This window comes from Sorex araneus, chromosome 5 (genome assembly GCF_027595985.1).
Source record: "Sorex araneus isolate mSorAra2 chromosome 5, mSorAra2.pri, whole genome shotgun sequence".
Lineage (NCBI taxonomy): Eukaryota > Metazoa > Chordata > Mammalia > Eulipotyphla > Soricidae > Sorex > Sorex araneus.
Window position 1 is genome coordinate 205,187,019 of NC_073306.1, and position 24,124 is coordinate 205,211,142.

The 24,124-nt window shown below is 51.5% G+C and overlaps 1 protein-coding gene across 3 annotated transcripts in view; it reads right to left on the minus strand.

The window, feature by feature from the left end:
* The window catches only part of LIN54 (lin-54 DREAM MuvB core complex component), a 45,631-nt gene that overhangs the window by 15,914 nt on the left and 5,593 nt on the right, over positions 1-24,124 (minus strand). For 2 of the 3 annotated variants that reach the window (XM_055139768.1, XM_055139769.1), the window contains exons 2-4: positions 17,737-18,452; positions 13,655-13,778; positions 7,022-7,164 (exon numbers count right to left, since the gene is read on the minus strand). In XM_055139768.1, coding sequence (XP_054995743.1) covers positions 7,022-7,164; positions 13,655-13,778; positions 17,737-18,452 — 983 coding nt within the window. The remainder of the gene's footprint in view (positions 1-7,021; positions 7,165-13,654; positions 13,779-17,736; positions 18,453-24,124) is intronic. The other variant, XM_055139771.1, reaches the window with a different exon arrangement.

The following is a 24,124-nucleotide window of genomic DNA, read 5'->3' on the forward strand; positions in this document are numbered from 1 at the left end:
GAGCCAGGCGTCAGCCCTGAGCACCACGGGGTCTGGCCCAAACAAAGAAGCTTTATCTTCCAAGGCTGGGGCTTCAAAGGAAGTCGCAAAGACGCCAGAATCCCAAGTGCCTGTCCCAGCTGCCTAACCTAAGGAGTTACGTTCTTCCCAGAAGAGGGGCGCCTGGCACCCCACAGAAGACGCTGCCGCGCGCGCGGGCTGCACTTCTGCACTCCACACAGGACCTCCCTCGCGCTTCAGACTTTGCCCCTTCGGGGCTGGAGCGATAACACAGCGGGTAGGGCGTTTGCCTTGCACGCGGCCGACCTGGGTTCAAATCACAGCATCCCATATGGTCCCCCGAGCATCAGTTCCTTAGTGCAGAGCCAGGAGTAACCCCTGTGCATCGCCAGGTGTGACCCAAAAAAAAAAAAAAAAAAAAAAACCAGACTTTGCCCCTTCTACAACTGCGATGCTGGGGCCGCGGGGGCCACCCCCATGACACCGGCCGTGCCCTGTGGGCCTGGCTAGCTGAGGCTGGTGAAAGCTCCCATGGGCGGCCACGGCAACTCGGGCCTCGCACACGCAAGGTCCCTGACCCCGCGCAGGCTCGGAGACATGGCACGGTGGCAGCAGAGAGGGCACAGGAGGCAAGGCCGCGGCCTTGAAAGGAGGGTCCGGCTGACCCAGCAGCGTCTGCGGGGCCCTCAACAGCGCCAGGGGCCACACCTGAGCACAGAGGCAGGACACAGCCCCCGAGCACCAAGTAAACGAAGACATTTCAAAGCACATGAAGACGACAGGATTCACGTAACACCACCACCATAAGGATGATAAACTGCTCCATCGCCACAAACTCGCACCCCCTCATTAGCGTCACTGCGGCACGTGCTCTAAACTAGACTGAACTGGGGAGTGGGCGTGGAGAAAGAGGCGTGTGCAGAGAGAGCCCCGGGGCCAACGTGCTCGCCTCGCATCCTGCCGACCCAGGAAGGAGACAGGTAAGTTCTGCATCTCCTGCATTCGCTGTTCAGCAGTTCCTTATGTTACGTGTTCGGGGCCAGGTTAGTTGAAGGAAGAGTGGAGAGCTAAAACAGACGCTTGGAACCTAATGTCTGTGGAGAGGGAGTGTGATAGAAGGGAATCAAGTAATCAAGCACAGCTCAAACTGTCAAATCCAGATAAGATACAGGATGACGTGAGATCCTGAACAAAGCGATTCAGCCACAGCCTGCTGAGTAAAGGCTCCCTGAGCTAAGATGATGATGTCGAGTAGCTGCCACGCGTGCGCGGGAACGGCTGGAGGGAATCTCCTGCTGCACGACCTGGCGCAGTGGAGATTAGCAGGGCACTGGGGGACACATTGACCAGGAAAGGAACAGGGCTTGAGAGAGAGGCTCTAGGAAACTCTAATTTAGATGGGCTTTTGTTTTTGTTTTGGGTCACACCCAGCAATGCTGAGGGGTCACTCCTGGCTCTGCCCCCAGGAATCACTCCTGCCAGGGCTCGGAGGACCAGATGTGGTGCCAGGAAATGAACCCGGGCCGCAAGGCCAGTGCCTGCCTCTGCAGCATCTCTCCATGCCCACACAGCCACCTGTCTCGAACTTCAGCTGTCAAGTTCAACCACCCTGAAGGCTTTCTTTTCCCATTTTGATACTCTGTCCTGCTCAGGAATGACCGCTGGCCATGCTCCAGAGACCACACAGGACGCCAGGAATTTGAACTGGGGTCAGCCAGTGCCTGTGGCACTCTCCAGTATGGACCCTGAGCCCTTTCTTGTACCACTTTTATTCTGGGGGTCACATCCAGTGCTGCTCAGGCTTGTTCTTGGCTCTGCCTCAGGGGTCACTCTGGGCGGTGCTCAGAGGACCGTATGGGGGTGGGGAGCTGGGCCTATACCAAGAAAGGTAGTGTAACACAGGATCCAAATTAAAGGACTCGGTTTTCTGATTTTTAATCACTTTAAAAGTCAATTTTGTCAGGGCTGGAGTGATAGCACAGCGGGTAGGGCGTTCGCTTTGCATGCAGCCGACCTGGGTTCAATTCCCAGCATCCCATATGGTCCCCTAAGCACCGCCAGGGGTAATTCCTGAGTGCAGAGCCAGGTGTAACCCCTGAGCATCACCAGGTGTGGCCCAAAAAGCAAAAAAAAAAAAAAAAAAAAAAAACCCAGTTAACTTTGTGTAACATGAGACCAGTAAAATGTACTATGGAGTCCAGAGCATGTAAATGCTTAACAATGACACAACAGATGGAAGGAACTGGAAGCAACCCTCATTAGAACAATCTTCTACACGGAATATCACCAACTTGCAGGCAGACTGATGACTGGCCTCTGCGGGCCAGGAGCACAGCTCCGTTGGCCTAGCACGGCCCCGCACGCGAGCGGTCCCCCGCCTGGAGACATCTGTGCCCGTCATCCTACGCAGGCGCAGCCGCTGCTAAGAAACAGGATCATCGGGCTGGAGAGACAGTGCAAGGGCAGGGCACAATCCCCGCATCCCAGATGGTCCCCAAGCACTGCCAGGAATAATTCCTGAACAGAGCCAGGAGTAAGCCCTGAGCATCGCCGGGTGTGACTCCTCTCCATCCGCCCCCCCCAAAAAGAAGATTAATGAATGTAACAGAGCTTTAATAATTGTAAGCATTTTCATTTTGAGGCTTTTCCCATTTCATGTTCTTGCCACTCTGGAAGCTCTCTGGGGCTACTCCCTGTTTGCTAGCAGGGGTCACTCCGAGGGTCACTCCGGGACCAGGTCAGGTCAGGGACAAAAGCAGGACTCCTGCGTACCAGGCACCCGCTCCAGTCCTCTGAGCCATCTCCTCAGCTTCTAAGTTAATGTTATTCATATTTAATGAACAGGATTACTTTTTCCTTAAGTTGTAAAGATAATGAAAATCTTCTTTACAGATAAGAACAACTATAATACCAAGTAAATTTTAAAAATATTGGACATACCCCCCACTTCCCAGAACACACCTGGTAAGCTAAGACTTGACAACGGAAAAAAGGACAGGAGACAGAGTACTGTGGGCCGGGCGCTTCCTGGCGTGTGGCCGGCTGGGTCAATCCCCAGCACCACACGTGATCCCGCGAGCCCTGCAGGAGTGGCCCCTGGACAGGGGCAGGAGTGATACGCCCTGGGCACCGCAAGGGTGGCCCCAAACCAGCCAAACAAAGACTGAGCATTGTGGACGAGGCACCACAAGTTGTAAAGAGAAGCCAGAAAGAGATTTCTCTCCTGCACCTCTTGCAGAGTGGTGGGGTAAGGGCTGGAGGGAAGTCAGGGGGTGCCATCCCCTCAAAACAGCAGCACATCAAGGAGGCACGTGACGAGCAGGGAGATAGGGGCGTTTGGGTCAGAAACTCCAAGACGGTGCAGTGCAAGAACTAGGAGTTGGGGATAGGTAAGAAAAGAAACATCGGAGCCAGGGTGGCAGCGCAGGGGGAAGGGCGTTTGCCTTGCACGCGGCCGACCCGGGTTTGAGACCTGGCATCCCGTATGGTCTCGTGAGCACGGCCAGGAGTCATTCCTGAGTGCAGAGCCAGGAGTAAGTCCAGTGCATCGCCGGGTGTGACCCAAAAATTGGGAAAAAAAAAAAAGAGAAAAGAAACAGCAGTTACGGCCTTCAGAAGCTCAGATGACCTGGGAGTCTGAGCCTTCCAGCGGCCTCTGACATAATCCAGGACAATGGTCAGAAGTCCTGCCGGGCAAGGCACTCTGAGCACTGGCAGGTGCGAAAGAGGGACCGTCTCTGACCATCAAAGCAAGGACCTCGCCAACCAATACTTGCTTTGTCTCTTTTCTTAATGGATTCCTTTATGGTATTTGATTTTTTGTTTTTTATTAAATCACTGTGAGATACAGTAGACTTACCAACAAACATTCATGATTACCCATTTGGGTCATACAATGATTGAGCATGTGGTATTTGATTTTACAGCTCATTACAGTCACATTCTTGAGTCATCTCCCCTTCCTATTTTTCAATTTCTCTTACTACTTCCTCTTACCACCCCTTCTCTGCCTTCGAGTCATTTTCTTTTATTAAACATCAATATTCTTTGACTAATCCTGCATTTCTTTTCATCTGCACACAATCTCATGCTCCCTGGTTGGTTTCAAGCATACACATATGCTTGAAACATACAGAGTTCTAACCACAGCCCACATTCAGCTTCCTAATGGGCAAATACCTCTACATAATAAGAGGATATTTTAATGACAAATATTAAAATATCTTTGCACAGGGGCCAGAGCGATAGCACAGCGGGTAGGGCGTTTGCCTTGCACGCGGCCGACCCGGTTCGATCCCCGGCATCCCATATGGTCCCCCAAGCACTGCCAGGAGCAATTCCTGAGTTCAAAGCCAGAAGTAACCCCTGAGCATCGCTGGGTGTGACCCAAAAAGAAAAAAATAATAAAATAAAATAAAATAAAATATCTTTGCACAGGCCAACGCAGGTTTGATCCGCAGCACCCCATAAGGTCCCCAACATCCCATCAACCCCCACCCCAAGCCCCACCAGGAGTGATTTCTGAGTACAGAGCCAGGAGTAACCCCTGAGCATTTGCCAGGTATGGTTTAAAAATGAACAGCGGAAAGGAGGAAGAGAGAAAGGGTGGAAGGGAGGGAGCAAGGGAGGGAGGGAGGGAGGGAGGGAGGGAGGGAGGGAGGGAGGGAGGGAGGGAGATTGGCAAACCTGTTCTTATGCAGCCTCCAAACTGAATACAGTGAAATTTCTTGGGAGAATCTGAGACAAGCCCCCAAGAGTTCAGGGCATCTGTAAGCACAGGCACCAGCTCTAACCTGGAGAGCTCTGGAAGCAAGAGGTTACACGGGGCTGTGACGAGGGTACAAGGGCAGGGGCACAGGATGGCACTCGGGCAGCTTCTCCTTAGCCAGACAGGCCTGCAGAACAGCTGAAGCTGGAGGGGCGAAGGTGGGAGGACACCCGGCCTGGCCGTCAGGGCTCCGTCACACATCCTCGCCCCCGGCGACTAGCCCAGCTCCAACCTACAACAATCAGACAGTCACTCTACTCGGGCCTGCACGTCAAATCTCACACTGAGAGCCCCACATTTCCGAAAGGCTGATGTAAGAAAGGTCAGGAAGGGCCTGGCATGAATTTTCTTAAAAGAGGTGCCTAGAGGCTTCCAAACACAGCCACGATGAGAACCACTAACCTAACTGGTCTCTCCGGGAATCTCCCTTCCCCGTCCCCACACGTCTTCCACAATGCCACAAAGTCCTGGCTCGTTTTCAAAATCCAAGTCTCACATTCTCCTAGAGCAGTGCAGTGGCTCACGACCCAAGACACACACACACACACACACACACACACACGCGCGCGCGCGCTTTTTTTTTTTTTTTTTTTTTGCTTTTCGGGTCACACCCAGCGATGCACAGGGCTTACTCCTGGCTCTGCACTCAGGAATTATTCCTGGTGGTGCTGGGGGACCGTATGGGATGCTGGGAATCGAACCCGGGTCAGCCGCGTGCAAGGCTAACGCCCTACCCGCTGTGCTATCGCTCCAGCCCCACACACGCTATTTTTTAAAGTAACCATGAGGGAACATTTCCTACCCCTGACACCGTGACCCCGGGGCTGGGAAGGGGCAGCCCTGGGTCTGAGCACGTGCTTTACATGCGGGCGGCCTGGCTCGGTCCCCAGCAGTGCCAGGTCTCTCAGACTCAGCCAGAGCGACCCCATGCAGTGAGCCGGGGGTAGGTGTGCCCCCAAAATCCAAAAGGGACAAAAGAAACCTAACAGCAGGCCAAAGGCCAGGAGAGCGGAACCAGGACCTATGGGGAGGAGAACCAGGCAAGGGCACTCATGACAGGCCCCAGCGGGCGCAAGGTGCAGAGGGGGTGGGCGACGATGCCAACGGGAAGTGACACCAAGTAAAATGCCGCTCACTATTCTGAGTGACGGCAGCCAGAGTGTCTCGGTAAATGTCAAACGCCCCTGCCGGTAGAGACGTCCCATCTCAGCTCTCTGGGGCCCCCCGGCTCCTGTGTCAAGGGCGGGCGCACGCCAGAGAAGCCCCGTGCTCACGCCCAGGTGAGGCCGAGCCACCCCTCGGGAGGAGACCTGCCCAGGAGAGTGTCCGGAGCAGGCCGCTCCTGACACGCACAGCACATCCAGTCACACGTGACCACTACGACCCTGCAAAGCAAGTGCCCTGCCCGTGGGCCTCCCTCCTGGCCTGCAAAGCAGAGAGAGAGAGAGAGTATGTGTGTATGGTGTGGGGGCTTGGGGTGTGGTGTGGTGTGTGTGTGGGGTGTGATGTGTGTGTGATGTGTGTATGTGGAGTGTGTGTGTATGTGAGGGGGCTTGGGGTGTATGTGGAGGGAGTGTGGTGTGATGTGTGTGTGGTTTATGATGTGTTTATGTGGTGTGTATGTGGGGGTTTGTGTGTGTGTGTGTGTGTGTGTGTGTGTGTGGAGGGGGTCTTCCTTGGAGGTGCTGGGGGCCCCCATGGGCTCGCCCCAAGGTCTGGGCAGGCGGGCTGTGCCAGGATCAGAGGCAGGGCCTTGTATGCGCCAGACCTTCGAGTGACCCCTGTGGTCTCCGCAAGGCAGTTCCTCCTGCTCCAACCAACCCCTCCAGGACAGCGCGGCCCGGTTCCCCCGGAACAGCCCGAGGACTCTGCCACAAATCCCAGAGAGTTTCAGCAGAAGACACCCTACTCTTTCAAAGAAAAAATCCCATTCGGCCTTTGTAAGTATATGTGTGACTCACCCAAATACAGTAATTTTGCACAAAAATTAGCACTGAGGAATACATACATGATGAAGTACATTGTGTTGTACTCACAGTCACATGGACTATAGAAATCATCTTAGCATGTAACAGGATTACTATTACTATATGTTTAGAGTAAAATTTCTATGTGCCATGTGTCCTTGATTACTAAATTAGTCCAGTATTCATTAGACACCCCGGACTATATTAAAATTCGAAGTGACTAGTAAGAAAATACGACATTAGCCACAATACTTGGCATTTGTGGCTAATTTTTTCTTTTATTTACCTTATTCGGTGATTTCAAAGGTGAGATGGCTATTTTATTTGGTGTCTGTGTTGTAGAATTTAAAGTCGATCCAATAACACCACTTTCAGAGATTGTTATGGTCTTGGACGGAGTCCCAGGAGCAGACTGGGAAAGAACCCGACCTGCAAAGGAGAGGGCACGTCAGTCTGGCGGTTTACGGAATCGTGTAAGAATGAAAGTGAAGACTCAGCTCACAAGGAATATGCAATTCAATCACTGTTTCCTATCAACCTACGATACATATCTATGTATGAACTTAAACTCATGAATTTAAACTTCATAGGAACCGATGAACTATGGAGATACGTCATTCAATATGTTAATATATAATATCTTAACATTTTATCTTAATAACACTTAAGTAACACTTAATATCTTAACACTACTCCATATAAAGTCCAAAAAAATACTTTGGCTCATAAATACATTCTTATAAACACTATCTGAACATATATCTGAAAAGTATCTATCCAAAAAACAGGTTCTGGACAACTAAGTAATGCTCTAACATAATTCCTGAAAGCCAGGATTTGAATCCTATTCAACATGTTTTCCTCTATCTTAGAGCAGTCTTCCTGTCTGAACTTAAAACTATACAAAATGCAACTTAAATACACAGTTTATATAAAAATAAAAATATTTAAGTTAATGGATTAACCTAAATGCTGTGTGGTTTAACAGGGTCTGATTTCAGAGTGCCAAAAGGAAAAATAAACTCTTCTCTCAAGTTCCAACCAGAATACTGCTGAACTGTATCGAACAACTCATTATCCCTTTAAGACGATAACTGTCCCCCTAGAACAAAGCTTACAAAGGACAGTGTGTGCGCGTGGCTCAGGGAATCAGGAACTCAATCCCCATGAGGGGCCGCGGTGCGCACCGTCACTGCGGGCTAGAGAGGAAGACAAAGATCGGCCACCGCCCCCAACTCCTGAAGTGCCATCGCCAAGGGCCCGGCTTCTTTCCCACGCTGGGCTCACGGGACGTCCCCCCCAGGCGGATGAACGTGTTGACAAGGACAAGCCTCACCTACAGCCCCGGACACGACCTCGCGAGGCCGCCCCCCCCCCGGGAGCGGGGCTCCTCTGCGCCCGGGCCTCCTGGGCGGCTACGGTGAGAGGCGTCCCTTTCCGACCCACAATGGACATGGGGCCCTTCAGCAAACTGGAATTTAAATAACAAGGTTTTTTCCAATTCCTGAGATTCAGAGAAGCCTGACAGGAGAGCGAAGCTGATTAAGCCCAATCGCGCACATCAGCTGCGTAGCACTGAGGCACAGAAACACCTATCTCAGCCCTGCACTGTGAAAAGCTCTTTGGGAAAATTCCCCACTGAAATACTTTCAACACCAGTGATTTCTAGGCACTGAAACTGGAAGATCGAAGCCACGAACTTAATAAGTTTAAGCATCCCAAGAAGCAGATAATGAAATTATCTCTAAAATCCCCGCTAGCCATCACTTGCGGCTAGAGACCAGAGGAAGGAGGAAAGTGGGGCCAGAGACAGAACAGCAGGGAGGGTGCTTGCCCTGCACATGGCAGGGCTGAGCGTAATCCCGGGATCCCACACGGTCCCTGAGCCTGCAGCGCAGAGTTAAAAGTCCTGAGCAGCACCAGGTGTAGCCCCCTGCACCACCGAGAGGGGCGGGGGAGGAGAGGAGAGAGGGTGGGGAGAGAGAGAGGAGGGGGGTAAAGACAAGAGAAAAACAATATAGGGAAAAGATGTTCTGCTTAGAGAAAAATTAAAAATTGAGAATTAGCTCTAAAGACCTGCTTTGTTTCTCTGTACACATGTACATGGTTCATTTTATTTTAAAAGTAAATAAAATTTGGTCTTCTATTAATGCAACTTAAAAATAGTTTACTGCAAGCGGCTGGAGCCATGGTACAGTGGGTAGGACACCTGCCTTGCACCCCACAGACCGGGGTTCAGTCCACGGCATCCCACATGGTCCCCCAAGCACCACCAGCAGTAATTACCAGCAGAGCCAGGAGTCACCCCTGGGCATCATTAGATGTGCCCCAAACACACAAAACATCCAAGTTATACTCACTGCTGCTGTGCTCTGGGTCTGTGTGGTGCTGCTAAGACGCTACTCCCAGCAGCACCCAGGGGTGCGAGCAGGGGACCACCCCCCCCCCCCGCGCCCCTACAGCGAGCACGCACTCCAGCCCCCACGCCACGGCCCCGGCACGCAGGGCATACTTCTGTTACCTGATCTTAGCCAAAAGGCCCGAAGAGACCCAGATTATACTTTTTGTGAGACTAGTTTTCGACCCTGACCATCTCTCTCCTAATCCTCTAACTTATCTCCAAATTCCTGTTTACTCTGAGCTTCACAGATCAAGCAAATATCGAAATACACACTATACACGCTATAACCCTGAAACCAACTTGCAGGGCTTATCCCGTGTCAAAAAGAAACAAACTCTCCAAAGACTTGCAGGGGGCGGCCTAGGATGGGAAGTCGGTGCGTCTGAGCACGCGTGGTTCTTCCAGGGAGGAACTCGGCCACGGGTAGCTCTGCCCGGATGAAGGAGCTCTGTCACTGAGCAACCCTGTACCCGGGGGAGCTAAAGCCAATGCCTCTGCATCTCATTCCATCACCCCAAAACCTGACACGGGGTCGGTGCGCTGGAGCACATGCTTTCTGCATGCAGGGGCCTGGCTTCCATCCCTGGCATCACACGGTCCACTGGGCACCACTAGGAGCCATCCCAGAGCACCACAGGGTGTGTACTCCCCCCTAAAAAAAATCAAAACCTGTCTCGTGAGGGGGGCAGGTATCAACAGTTTCTAGAGGAACAGCCAACGGGCCAGAAAGACAGCAAGGTGAAGGCAGCTGCCTTGCAGGAGACCGACCTGGTTCCAGCAGCAGCAGCCCGAGGCCTGTGGACCCCACCAGGAGGGCCCCAGAGCAAAGTGCCAAGAGCTGGGAAGAGCCCCCAGCACACTGGGTGTAATACACACACACACACACACACACACACACACACACACACACACACACACACACACACACACACACACACCGACCTGCCAGAAGCTGAGACACACACACACACACACACACACCGACCTGCCAGAAGCTGAGTGCAGAAGCGAGCTATAGGAACCCCCGCCGCTGCGGCACGGAGCACCTTCTGCAGCCTGGGAGGGAAGGACCCTTACACCCTGCACACAGGCCAGACAGGGCCAGCCAACAGGCAGAGTGCGAGCGGAAGCAGGGCTCTGCCAGCAGCTGCGGGGAGTGAGAACCGGGAGCGACTGTTCACGGACAGAGACTCAGCCGCGCACGATGGAAGCACTACAGAGCTGATGACAATGGTCCTGCCACCACGTGAGCCAGCTAGATAGTCACTAGATAGTCACCCAAGGATCACGAAAATGGTTTAAACGGGAGGCTGGAGCAATAGCACAGCGGGTAGGGCATTTGCCTTGCACGAGGTCAACCTGGGTGCACGAGATCAACCCGTGTTCGATTCCCAGCATCCCCCCCCAAAAAAAGGGTTAAAATGGTCAGCCTTACATTATTTTAACCACTTGTGTGTGTGTGTGTGTTTACACCCAGTGTGGATGTGTTCAGTGTGTGTGTTTACTTGAGTATGGAAAGTGAACAGGAAGCCCAAGTGTTAATGATACAGTATGAGGGGGGCTGGGGGGATAGCGCGGTGGGTAGGGAGGCTGCCCTGCACATGGCTGACCCGGGTTCTACCCTGGCATCCCATGTGGCGCCCGAGCACCACCAGGAGTGAGTCCTGAGTACAGAGCCAGGAGTAACCCCTGAGCACTGCCAGGTGTAGCCCAAAATCTAAAAAATAAATGCAAAATAAAGATTATATTATGACTAATGAAAACACTGAAAATCAGTGTGAAAAACAATAGAATTCTAATTAAAGTTAATGATCTGATAATTATAATCAAGTTTTGTGAAAATAAAATAATAAAATAAAACACAAAAGATGATAAGAATTAAAGATAAACAGAGATAATGCAGAGAAAATACTGCATAAGCAAGAGCAGAGACCACCCAGGTGAGCAGCGTGGGGCAAGCCCCTCCGTCCGAGCCCCCAGAGTATGTCTGATGAGCTCTTAGTCACAGTCTGGAGATGACTCGAGGTAAAAAGGAAAAGACGGACCCTGCACCATACATGTCTTTAATGCTCAAAGAGCTCTGGCACTTTCAACGAACCCTGACATTAAGGCCAGAAAGTAGAAAAGAACATGTGGCAGTGCCCGGGGCTACTCCTAGTGGTGCTCAGTGGACCATATGGTGCCAGGGTCAAACACAGAAGCCCACACGCAGAGCGTACGCATACTCCTGTCTTTTGGGTACAGCGGGCAGGGCACTCGCCTCGCATGCAGCCAACTCCTCGCACCTCATATGCCTCCCACCCCACTCCAAAACTACCGCTAGGAGCAACTCCTGAGTGCAGTCAAAAGTAAGCCCCGAGAAAGGTCAACTCAGAGAAGCGATCACCAACTACATTGTAGTCGAAGGCCATGTGGGGGAAGGGAGTTGCGGGCTGAATGAGGGCTAGAGACTGAGCACAGCGGCCACTCAACACCTTTATTGCAAACCACAACAGCTAATTAGAGAGAGAAAACAGAAGGGAATGCCTTGCCACAGTGGCAGGGTGGGGTGGGGGGGAGATGGGATTGGGGAGGGTGGGAGGGACACTGGGTTTACGGGTGGTGGAGAATGGGCACTGGTGAAGGGATGGGTTCCCAAACTTTGTATGAGGGAAGTATAAGCACAAAAGTGTATAAATCTGTAACTGTACCCTCACGGTGATTCTCTAATTAAAAATAAATAAATTTAAAAAAAAAAAAAAAAAGTAAGCCCCGAGTACTAACGAGTATGGCCCCAAACCAAAAATCACACTCTTGTCTTTTGAGCTATATTCCTAGCCAATAAAATTTGAAGGAAGAATGTGACAATATCAGATTTGTATCTTAGAAATGCAATTTATAAACAAGATAAATTTACCTTGATTGAAAAACCTTCAAGTCTTTCAAATAATTTACATGTACTTTGAAAGAGCATTACCGTGATTTAAAAATGAGAGAACCTCCGTGTGATAAAACAATTCCACAGGAGGGATACACTACGAATTTAACATCTGACTGACAGACATTTCAAAGGAAAGAAAAAACTAGTCAAGAGTAGAAATTATCCCTCCAACCTGAATGTAATGCCAATAAGCCCAATGAAACACAAGTCAACCTCTCTATATTTTGGTTGGGCTATAACTGTCGATCATGAAAAAGTAAAGCTACGGTTGGAGTACAGCAAATTCCAAATGACCCCGGGTCCTAGCGCAATGACATCTACTACACCCAATGTAAAAGAGGTAAATATCTGACATTAGCCATGAATTCCTCAGGAACTATGCAAACAGCGAAATTGTTCAGTTACATTTCCAAGCTAAAACATTTTAGTTACCCTCCCCTTCCCACTACCCCGCCCCCACCAAAAGAAAAAGAAGAAAAATTCAACAAAGAAACATAGTAGGAGCGGGCAGTCAGCCTCTGAGAGTCTCTAGCCCAGGCCTAAGCCAGTGGGGCCCCCACTTGCCCTTCTCAGGATGTTAAGGAGGAAAGAACCCCTCGTTATGAGAGCTCTGAGTTCCACACCGGCCACTGGGGCTGCAGGGCTTTCCCCAGAGTTATTGGGTTCACACGAAGATAGAGATGGGGAAAGAGAATCAGATGCTTGCTCGCGAGTGGTGATTACAGGTGAGGGACTCCAGAAAGAGGAAGGAAGAACTTAAGGGTGCGAGCATGCAAGACAGTGTGTGTGTGTGTGTGTGTGTGTGTGTGTGTGTGTGTGTGTGTGTGTGTGTGTGTGTGTGTGTTTGGGGGGGAGGTGGCTATTAATGAGAAAGCAGAAATGTGGAAGGGTCAGATCTCAAAGTTAAAGGACTGCTAGATTGGAAGTGCTAAAGTATGTTAAATTAGAATAGAGAAAAAAATATTCTAAAGAAGTCAAGATTTTTGTTGTTAAAAGTTATTGGTGATGACAAATTTTAAAGTATAAAAGAAAACTGAGCCATACTCAGGTATCTGCTGGTAAAAGTAATAAAGCTAAAATTCTGTCGTCAAGTAGTTACTACCATGGTGACAAGTAAACTCACTATGCAGCATATTAAAATATGGAAACTTGACATTCAAACCAAAATCCCAAAGTGATGTCACTCGTGCCTATTGGTATTAATAGGCATAAATAAACTGATTAAACTTAACACATGCACTCTGGACACCTGAGATCAAATCCCAGACCAGCCGCTGGCAACGAGGTGCCTCCGCTGTACTGGCCAATGGGAATGAGTACCTACCTTTGAGACTGGGCTGGCAGTCCGTCAACAAAACAGAAACCTTAGCCACTATCTCTGTGGTTTACTATTTTGTCATGTTCATAGGAGGAAACTAAAGAGAATAAAAGGGGCTGATTTGGAGATAAGACACCCATTTCTTAAACTTAACATTTCCTAACTGGTTCAGACGATAACAGAAAGCATACAACACTGCATACAACGTTTCAAGGAGGCGGAACAGAAGGACCGAGGCGAGAAGCAAGAGGTAGCTTATTGAACTAGAAAGAAATATAACCTGCAATGACTGGTGGTGATACTTGAGTTGTCTGTCCTGTAACCGCTTTACTATTAATTGGTTTTGCAAAGATCAGCTTCGTGATCACTGGACCAGAGGTTGGTGTTCGAGGCTTCTTAGCAATCTGAAATATATAAATAACTATGAAGACCATCTGTTTCCGTAAAATACCTACTCAACTAAACGACACAAAAGGTTGATATGCAGAAGTCCATGTGAAACCAGCTCATTTAACAAAACAGATCTCAGCATTTAACAAAACGGATCTAAGTATAACCTTAAAAACATGTAAAATTCAGCCATTCACCAATCACAACATTAGCTCAACTTACAATGATTCCTTTACATTTTGTAGTGAATTCTTTAGTCTCCGGGACGTGTCCATGTGATGGAAAGCAAATGCTTTAAAACGTTTCACAGTAATGATTATTTAATAATAAACAATTTTAAAACACAATAGCACAGCAAAACTTTAAAAATAGCAAATCTTCAATAATAATAGTACGATGGAGTAGAGTAAGCGGAGACAGCATATGCAAATGAAGTGAAGCCACTCGTGAATAAAACTGCACTGATCCCCTGGAAGCAAAATACACACATACAATAAAAGCAGGCTTCTACTTAGATTTTCAACTTTAGATCTTTTTTTTTTTTTTTTTTGCGGTCACACCCAGCAATGCTCAGGGGTTACTTCTGGCTCTGCACTCAGGAATTACTCCTGGCAGTGCTTGGGGGACCATATGGGATGCCGAGGATAGAACCCGGGTCGGCCGCATGCAAGGCAAACACCCTCCCTGCTGTGCTATCGCTCAGGCCCCTTCAACTTTAGATCTTAAGTGTCAGAAGTAAGTAAATGAAGATCAGAACCAGTTACTGCTCCAGGACACAGAGACAAGTATGGCAGCACAAAGGTAGCTCCACACACGAAGCCTATGGGGCGGGAGGGACAGGGCACAGCACACCTGCCTTGCCAGCACCTCCGCAGTCCCCCGGCCCGTCGGGAGTGAGTCCTGAGCACAGCCAGGTGTGGCCCCAAGGCCAAAGCATAAAACATAGAAGCAGAAACTCTAAAATATTATTTAGTAAAATACTGTTTACTGGAGAAATTTCTTTGGAGGGAAAGCCTGTTTGATTCTTCTCTGATCTTAAATTACATATTGGCACACTGCTGACCTGGCGAAAACTCTTGGCAAGTCAGAGATAGAATTACCAAAGCGTTTGACTTATGCTGCAGTGATCACGCAGGGAAGGAGCAGGCGCTCCTGTGTCGCCCGCGGTGCTGCAGCTCGCACCCAGAGCCCGACACACGGCTCGAGGCCTGAGCAACAGCCCCAGAAATTCAGCTCGGATGAAGCCACGGACTTTTACAATCAGGCTTTTAAAGAGAAAGGGCATTAGATATTAAATATTTTTGACAGATGCTAAAGATAACAAGATCCTAAAAGAACTATTTATTACTGGAAATAATTACACAACACGACTGAAGGAAATACCAAAAGCTGCTAGAGATTCCAGAAGGGCTAAGTAACAGTTTTGTGCTCAGATTACTAATCAAACCATGTACAAATTATCTTAAAATATATTTCATTTCTTGCACTCAGAACACATTAATGACAAAATGAATTTGTTAATAAAATACAAATCACTTTAAAAAAAATACAAGAAGACCCATCACTACATTAAAGATAACCAGTTTACAAAACTCAGCAAAACTCAAATAAATCTGAATGATACTTTAGGAAACCGGTAAGATTTAAGGAGACATGAAGAGAAAATACTTCCCAAGTAGACTTGCAAATCTAAAACTTGTATACTGATTCAGTATTAATAAGCTCAATAGGCAGAAGTATTATGGGCTGAATCAGGTTAGAAGCTAGAGGCATTTTCCCACTTTCCCTATTTGTTTACCATCGTGACTATAAGAATGACCAATTGGGGGGGCAGAGTAAATACAAGCAAAGCACATGAATTATTTCGATCAACAGTCTCCATTTGCCCTCATGGTTCAGTCGTTTCTTTAGTGGAGTACTGCTGAAAATGACTCCCAGTTAGACTAGCCGACCAAGATCCTAGAATTGTAACCGCGAAGCTACCCTCGAATGAAATCACGTCACTAAGCAAAAAGGCAGCACATGGGACCACTTCTTAGCACTTGGGGGTGCTAGAAACAGCACAGGGGTTGAGGCATTTGGCTGCCTGGACCCCAGCACCTCACGATGTCCAGTCACTGGCAAAGGTGCTCCTGGCCAGGTATGGTCCCCCCAACAAGCAAAATAAAATCATCGCAGCGGAAAGACGTTTAAGAAGAACACAGGCAAACACACTTCCGAGGAGTAAGGCGCCGATCTGGCCGCACAGACGGAGCCGGTCTCCCAGCGGGGAGGCGCTCTGGGACCCGGGACACGGGCGGGGGAGCAGCAAGGGGGCGAGGGGGATTGTAAAGCTCTTACAAAACCTAAATTTAAAAAAAAAATCATAAATCTCTAGTAACTTTGGCTCGCCAACATACAGCCGAGAGTGGACAGGTCTCTAAGCCTTTCTACGCCCTTGTAGTACGCCTAGCGCCTCCTGCCACTAAACAGGTCCTGCCGTCTCCGACTCACCGGCGGTGTTCAGGAATCACTCCCGGACACGCCACGGGACTGTACACAATGCCAGGGACTGAACCCCGGTTCAGGCTTAGGCAAGAACATGGTCGTTTTTCCTTAATGCTTTTTTAAAGTTGACTTAAATAGGAGCTGGAGCGATAGCACAGCAGGTAAGGCGCTTGCCTTGCATGCGGCTGAGCAGGGTTCGATTCCCAGCATCCCATATGGTCCTCCGAGTACTGCTAGGAGTAATTCCTGAGTGCATGAGCCAGGCAGGAGTAACTTCTGTGCACTGCCAGGTATGACAAAAAAAACAAAAAGGAAAAAAATAATAATAAAGTTGACTTAAATTGACTTAAATAGCACATCTGTGTTCCCTGGTTCTAAGTGGGTCATTGTACTCCTGAGAGGAAGGTGACCTAAAAAAAGGCTTGCTTGGGCCTGAAAAACTGGGAACCATTTAAAATATGTTCTGGCAACCCATCAGAGTGTCCCACTAATACTAGCAATAGACGACATGGGGGCTGCGCCCAGCAGTGCCTGGGGACCCATCACGTGCTGAGGACCGAGCAGGGCACAGCGCGGAGGCAAGCCCCTGACCCCGGGACTGGCTCCCAGGCTCCGAGGGAGGCTTTCCAAGGACATGTGAAAGCTGTCAGAACTCCATCGATCACTTTCTTTCCTGCCAATGTGCTCAGGCCAAGTGCTCAGAACCCACTTAGGACTTAGGGTCGCCCCGGTCAGCACTTGGAAAGGGAGTCGTGGAGAGGTGGTGCTGGGCATCTCAAACCCCAGCCCACACAAGGACTACTTGTCTTTGACTCGGTGCTTCTCTGCGATCCAAGAGCCATCATTAGCCAGAATCCAGAGGCCAAAGTAACCCAGTCAATCCCCTGCTGGGGGAACGGCATGGAGGTGACTCAGATCCGGTCGGTCCATCTCCGGAGTCGGCTGCCTTCTTCCATCCCAAGGCAGCGCACTTCCTGCTCTGCAAGCATGAAGGGTATCGAGGCAGCGCACTTGACTCTGGGCACAGCTGCAGGCCCCAGGGCTCCCCAGAGCAGCTGGGTTCCTAAGCTTCCGTTGTCTCTCAACTACCACAAAAACACGAGGTGGGAATGGTCCGTTGTGAGCCCGACAGCAACCTGGCATCTTGAACCAGCAGAACGCTGCTGCAATCAAACTACTACTAAGAATAAAGCATCTTTAAATGAGTGAGTGAAAAGCTACATACATAACACTAACTTGGAAGTTAACCCAAATTAAGTTCTAAGTTCTCTGGCAAAAATATTCAAAACCATTAAACAAGTAAACTTTACCCCCCCCACCCTTTCCCCCCCACAAAAGAAAGTTACTAAAAGCAACATTCACAAGAATTCAGTAACAACTACGCATTTAATCACCTTAGAAACATTAACTACAAATCCACTGAACTTTCCACATGCACTTCAAAATTAGTAAGCCCCCTTTTAGTGTTTTGTTGGTTGGTTTTACCTGCACTGTTTTTAACTGTTGGGTCTGTAACACAGAGGGCTGAGTTGTAGTATTAATCAGTTGGCTTCCTGGGGTCAGTGCTGAGACACCAATGACAGGCTTCACCTCTGGCCTCCCTCCAATGGTCACTACTTTAATCTGCTGCGGTGCTAACTTAGCATCTCCTGACTGGGCCTGAGCTGTGACTTTCTGAGCCTGGGGAAGTTGGCTATGGGGTAGTGTTAAAACAATTGGTGAACCAGACTTGCCCAAAGTTGTTAAAATTAACTTCTGTCCATCTGGTTTAAGGGTCTGATTGCCAAGTTTAAGGTCAGATGTCTGTGATACTTTGTTTAAAATAATCTGATTGGCTGATATAGTCACAGGAGTCTGAGCACCAAGTTTTTGAAGGCCACTTGGAAAAGCTGGTTTCACTGTGGTATTAGAATCTGCTTTAGTAATTGTGGTATTCACTGCAACTTGGTTAGTGTGGTTACTGTACACTGTGATTGGCTCCGTGGAAATGGGCGTGGCTGTAGAGTCACCAGTAGAATTTATGTTGACAATTTCTTCCAGTTCTGTCTCCATGGGAATTGGGGATGAAACAATAACAGCCTCAATACTATCATCATCCACTAAAGTTATACCAGTGTCCATTATCTCCTCTGGAAGCAAACTATTCACCTCAGCGGGCACCACCTCCATGATCGTTCTCCTGCTAGAAAGTTGATCAGGTGCTGCAATGAAAGTTGAAAAAATGACTAAATTACTAAGTTTCAAAATGATCTGAGGAGAAAAACATTATTCAAGAAAAATGATAAGAAAACTTTTTCAACACAATTAAACAAACACATATTTACTTAAGCTACCTCAACATACTCAACCAACTGCAGGCCATGCAGGACACAAAGGAGCAAACCTCTCGGCGGTGTCTCAGTCAAAAGTATACTGCATTCCGTCAAAATCAAGTCACATAATTACAGGAAACTCCTCCCCAAAGCCCACTCCTACTAAACATTTTTAATCTCTAATGCATCATATTTCTTACCAGTTATAGTTTATTTCCCATTGACATTTAAAACTTGCTGATTCACACAGAAATAAAGACTGAGATATTAACAGACACGGAAAATACCTCCAGCTCTCCAACGGGCCGAGTCCTAACCTGAGGCCCTTTAGAGAACTCCACTGAACACCGAGCGGCGTAAGTTTCTAAGTAATCCAACTCAGCAACAGCAGAGCAAATGTTATCTGGCGCAAATTTAAATTTTCACTTTGGAAGGAAGATTCTCAAATCCTCCTCGATCATTTAAAAAGTCAAAAAAGGAACCAGAGTGATAGTACAGTCGGTAGGGTGTTTGCCTTGCATGTGGCCCACCCGGGTTCAATTCCCGGCATCCCATAGGATCCCCCAAGCACCACCAGAAGCAATTCCTGAGTGCAGAGCCAGGAGGAACCACTGAGTATCGCTGGATGTGAAAGAAAAAAGCAAAGGGAAAAAAAGGTCAAAAAAGGAATGGGCCAGGGGCTGGAGCGATAGCACAGCGGGTAGGGCGTTTGCCTTGCACTCGGCCGACCCGGGTTCTAATCCCAGCATCCCATATGGTCCCCTGAGCACCGCCAGGGGTAATTCCTGAGTGAAGAGCCAGGAGTAACCCCTGTGCTTCGCCAGGTGTGACCCAAAAATCAAAAAAAAAAAAAAAGGAATGGGCCAGAGAGATACTAGAGGGGTTAAAGGCTGAGACCAGTATCAATCCCCAGCACCACATACTGGCGACCATCAGGAGTGAGTGATCTCTGAGCACAGGGCTCGGAGCCTTGAGTACAGCCAGGTGTGGCCCAGAAACCAGAGTTAACAGGCATGGGGGTGGGGGGAGAGAGAAGGGGAGGGACAGGGAGAGGGAGAGGGGGAGAGAGGGGGGGGAGAGAGGGAGAGGAGGGAGTGAGGGGGGAAAGAGGGAGAGTGGGGAGAGGGAGGGGAGAGGGAAGAAGAGAGGGGCAATCCCTGGTTGGGTCCCCAGCACCCCAAGCACCCCCAGGAGTGTCCCTGAGCCATGCTGGGTCTGGACCCCCAACAAAAGACAAGGCGGTAGGAGAGAGGGCTCCCGGGGCTAGCCTGGCACCACAGGGTCCCCTCGGGGCACCCCCAGGGGTGACCCCCAACGCTGTCAGGAGTCTCTGAGCAGGCGGGCGGGGCCAGCACACCCCAACAAAGCAGCCCTGCGGAGCAGAGGCACCTGCTCGCCCAGCCTCCCCACCCCAGTGCAGACGCGCGATGGCACAACTCACGCGGCCGCTCAGGGCCGGCACTGCCGTCGGGCCCGTCTGGTGAGTGAGGAAACCTCAGGGCCTCGATGACGTCCCGGGGCACACCGCAAGTTAACTGGTAGAACCAGACCTGAAGCTCGGCGGTTTTCTCGGATAGCCGAGTTAGTGATGTTGGTGGGGGCGCACCAGGGCCACTCCCGGCCCCTCGCTCAGGGTAACTGCAGGTCTGCCGCTTGGTCTCACCCCTGACGCTCCCGAAAGGGGAGGAAACCAACGCGCCCTCCACAGTCCCCTGCGCCCGGATCTCTCCTCCACCAGGAGTGAGCTGCTCTCCGTCCGCGCCCGCGACACGCAGCACCGGGACTGGCACTGTAACCCATTCGAGAACATCACAAAGACAGTATCGTGTACCTGAGGGAACAGGCCGTGTAAATTTCTACTTTTTTACTTAGGGGGCCTAGGGATCCTGCTTCCCGGGTCCCGGAGTTCCCAGGGGTGTCCAGGGCGGTGCCAGGACCCAAGCAGCGCCAGCCAGAGGCGCGCCCCGCGCAGACCCCGCACTCCCTCTCGGCCTTTGCTCTGCTCTTCTGTCTGTCTGGCTCTGCATTTCGGGCCGCCCTTGGCTGACTCCCGGCCCTGCGCTCAGGGATCAGTCCTGGGAAGAGGGGCCGGGGATCTAGGTGGGCGAGCCACAGGCAAGGCGAGTGCCCGGCCCCCGTACCACACCGCTGGCCCTGCTTGGCTTTTATTTCCGCACCGATTAGCAGTGTGGTGTTGCTCCTCTGACTCCCGGTTCCTTTCATTTCCTTCTTACTTCCACTGTGCAAATCGACCACAATTTGTTTGTCTGTTCCCCGCTGGAGGGACATCTGCACGGCTTGCAGTTCGGGACACTAGGTGTTTCGTCCAGGCAGTACCAGCACGTAGCTAAAGGAGCCCATGGGCCTGGGGTCGCAAGGAAGGCACCCGCCCTTCTCTCCCTCCAGCCTGCCTCACCCAGAGAATCCAGTCGGGCTCTCGGACCCTCGCAGTGAAGACACCACTTCCGCCATGGCCCTGCGTGCGGGAAGGCTCAGTGGGACACAGCAGCGCCGGGTGGGCCCTTCTCTGCCCTACTAGGGGCCTCGGCCAGGGGCCCGCTTTCCCCCAGACAGAGCCAGGCATGATGATGACCCGGGGAAGGCCTAGCCCTGGTGCCCCCTCGGGAGAGGACACGGCAGCCCACAGCTCCACTCCCCTCTCGTCAACGGTACCTAGGGTGGAGGAGAGGAGATGCATCCAGGCCAGGGAGGAGACGCTGACCCACTGGTGCAGTGACGCCTTTCCCACTGGTGCAGTGACGCCTTTCCCACTGGTGCAGTGACGCCTTTCAGCACCCAGGTCTGAACCTCCACTAAGTGGGGCGCCCGGGTCTCAGCCACTCGGGGCTCCTTCTCATCTCGGAAACCACTTCCCCAGCTCCGGGGACGCCCTGACTCAGCAGCCCGGGGCCTTTCTGTCCCCCCCCACACCCCGGGGCGCTCTTTGCTGCCTCAGTCCAGCCCCTGCACGCCCACGGCTCGGGAGGCAGCCAGATGCCAGGGAGTCCTGTCTTATCCCCCAGCAGCTGCGAGCGCCACATCCTTCCTCTTCCACGCCCCCGGCCTGACGGAACCGCGGCACACTGACAGGAGGGCTGGGGACCCACCAGGCCTGCCGTGCTGTGACCATGGCGGGTTCCGGGACGTTCCTCAAGGAGCAAGACAACACGTGGCCCCCGGCCCCCCTCCCGCTCCCGCCCCCAGCAGTCCTGGCGGGATCTGGGCAGATGCGGCGTAGGTGGGGGCCGGCCTCACCCCGGAGGAACCCTAAGTTTCGGAAATCCCATCACTGGAGCCGGAGGGAGGGTCCAGCACACCGACACCCCACAGGGTCCCCCGGGCACCACCAGGAGTAATTTCTGAGCGCAGAGTCAGGAGTCAGCCCTGTGCATTACTGGGTGTGGCCCAAGAACGAAAAAAGAAGGAAAACCAAACAAGCATCTACTGTGGACTGCCGCACGCCTGCCCTTTGTCCGGAGGGCGATAGCATCGTCACGGGACGGGACGAAAAGCAAGTCTGCACACGCCACAGCCTGAGCCTACGGCACGCATGCTCCAGCCTCCCGGACAAAAGGTGCAGCAGAAACGCAAGTGCCCGGACAAGCGTCTCCCCCGTCTCTCCACCTAGCTAAGCAAGGCTTGGTCCGTGGCTGACCCAGGTTCCATCCCAGCACCACACACGGTCCTGAAACCTGCCAGAGGTGATTCCTGAGCACAGGGACAGGAGTAAGTCCTAAATACCATATTCTGAATCCTCTGGGGCCCACCATGCGACCGAAGCACCACCAGGCTGTGCACCCAGCGTGTGGGTCGCCCAAGTAATCCCTGGCTCCGTACGACCCCGCGGGGTCCCGCACTGCATCTCGGGCCTTTGCACCGAACTGCCCGCCGGCCAAGAATTACCTGAGGGACCCCCGCGGCACCTGAGCACTACAGGAGCCTCCCCAGCGCCCCTCCCAGATTTTTAATTAACAGTTTGTCAGACCTGGCTACACTCATTAATTCTAGTAGCTTTTTTGTATGTTTTGGTCGGCACCCAGTGGTGCTCAGGGCGTACTCCTGGCTCTGTGCTCAGGGTCACCACTGGCAACACTCCGTGGAGCATCCGTGGGGCCACAGCCAACCGCTTGCCCGGCCAGTGACCTAAGCCCCTGGGCTGCGCTCTCCAGCCCCGTCTGATCTTCTCTGCTTCCGCTATTTCTGAAGCTGCTATTAAGAACACAGTCTTCGCGTTCGTTCTGCTCAGACAGACTCAGAGTTCAGACCTGGCACCTCCCTTTGAACCAGGAGTAAAGTTCAAGCATCTCTGGAGAGACGGCCTGATTCATGTGGCCGAGTGCCGCGGTCACTTTCGGATTAGACATCCGTGTCTCTCTGTCAGGCTCCCGCACAGGACACAGCGGCCCGTGGGCACGGCAGGAGAGGGTCCCGCCATCCCGATACATGAATCAGCTCTCACTTTATCCCCGAGGACTGGGGTCTATGTAGCAGCCCGGCAACCTCCCCACCTGGCTGGAGGAAGCCCTCCAGCGCCAGGCAGACTCCTCACAGGCCAGCACACCGGGGGTCTGAAAGGCCACCTCGCCCGGAGGAGGGGTCGGCCGGCAAGGCGCGGCAGGGAGAGAGCACGGAGAGAGCACCACCTGTGCCCATGGTCTCTGCTCAGGAAGCCGAGTTCCAAGAGGCAAAGTCCGACCTGCAAGCCAACAGCCCCAGTGAGCGTGACCAGCGCTCGCTCTGACTCAGACGCACCCACTTCTAACTGCGCCCCACTGCGCGGCATTCACAATGCCCATCCAAGCAGCCGCGTCTCTGTCCACTGCCTGGACTTCCCCCACGGCATCTGCCGCCTCCAGAGTGTCCTTGCTCGCAGGCGCCCTCGCCCGCTCCTCTGCAGTGCCAGCTGCAGGCAGGCCCGGCGTGTCTGTCTTCACCGCCCATTCCTGGAGCCTGGAGCCGAGCTGGCAAGTCAGAGTCTCTCGGTACAAACCTACCAAGTGAAATCACCCGAGCAAGAGCAGCGGCGCCCTCGCTCACGGACAGTGGGCTGCCCGTCAGAGAAAGAGGCTTACGGGGGCTGGGGAGATCGTGCAATGGGCAAAGGCGCTGGCCTTGCGTGTGGCCGACCCAGGCCCAATCCCAGGCATCCCAGTTGGTCCCCGGAGCCAGGCCAAGAGGGATCCCTGAGCATCACGGGTGTGGCCCAAATCAAAACCAAAAAGATAGACTTATGAAATGCTCAGAGACTTCATCATTTAAAACAAACTCTGATCATCATAGGCACATCAGCAGTTAGTAACACTCCTTTCGAACAACTTTTTATAAAGCTAAATCAATTGTTTAGCTTTAACCAATATCCTCTGCAATCATATTTCCACCTTAAAATCCACAAGGTGGGGCCAGAGAGACAACACAGGGCTGGGGATGTTTAGCTTGCACTGGGCTGACCCAGACTGGTCCCCAGGACCCTGAGCCTTGCCAGGAGATACCCCTGAGCATCACTGAGTGTGGCCCCACTACAAAAAGAAAAAAGAAAAAGGAAAGGAGGTCAAGTGATTTCC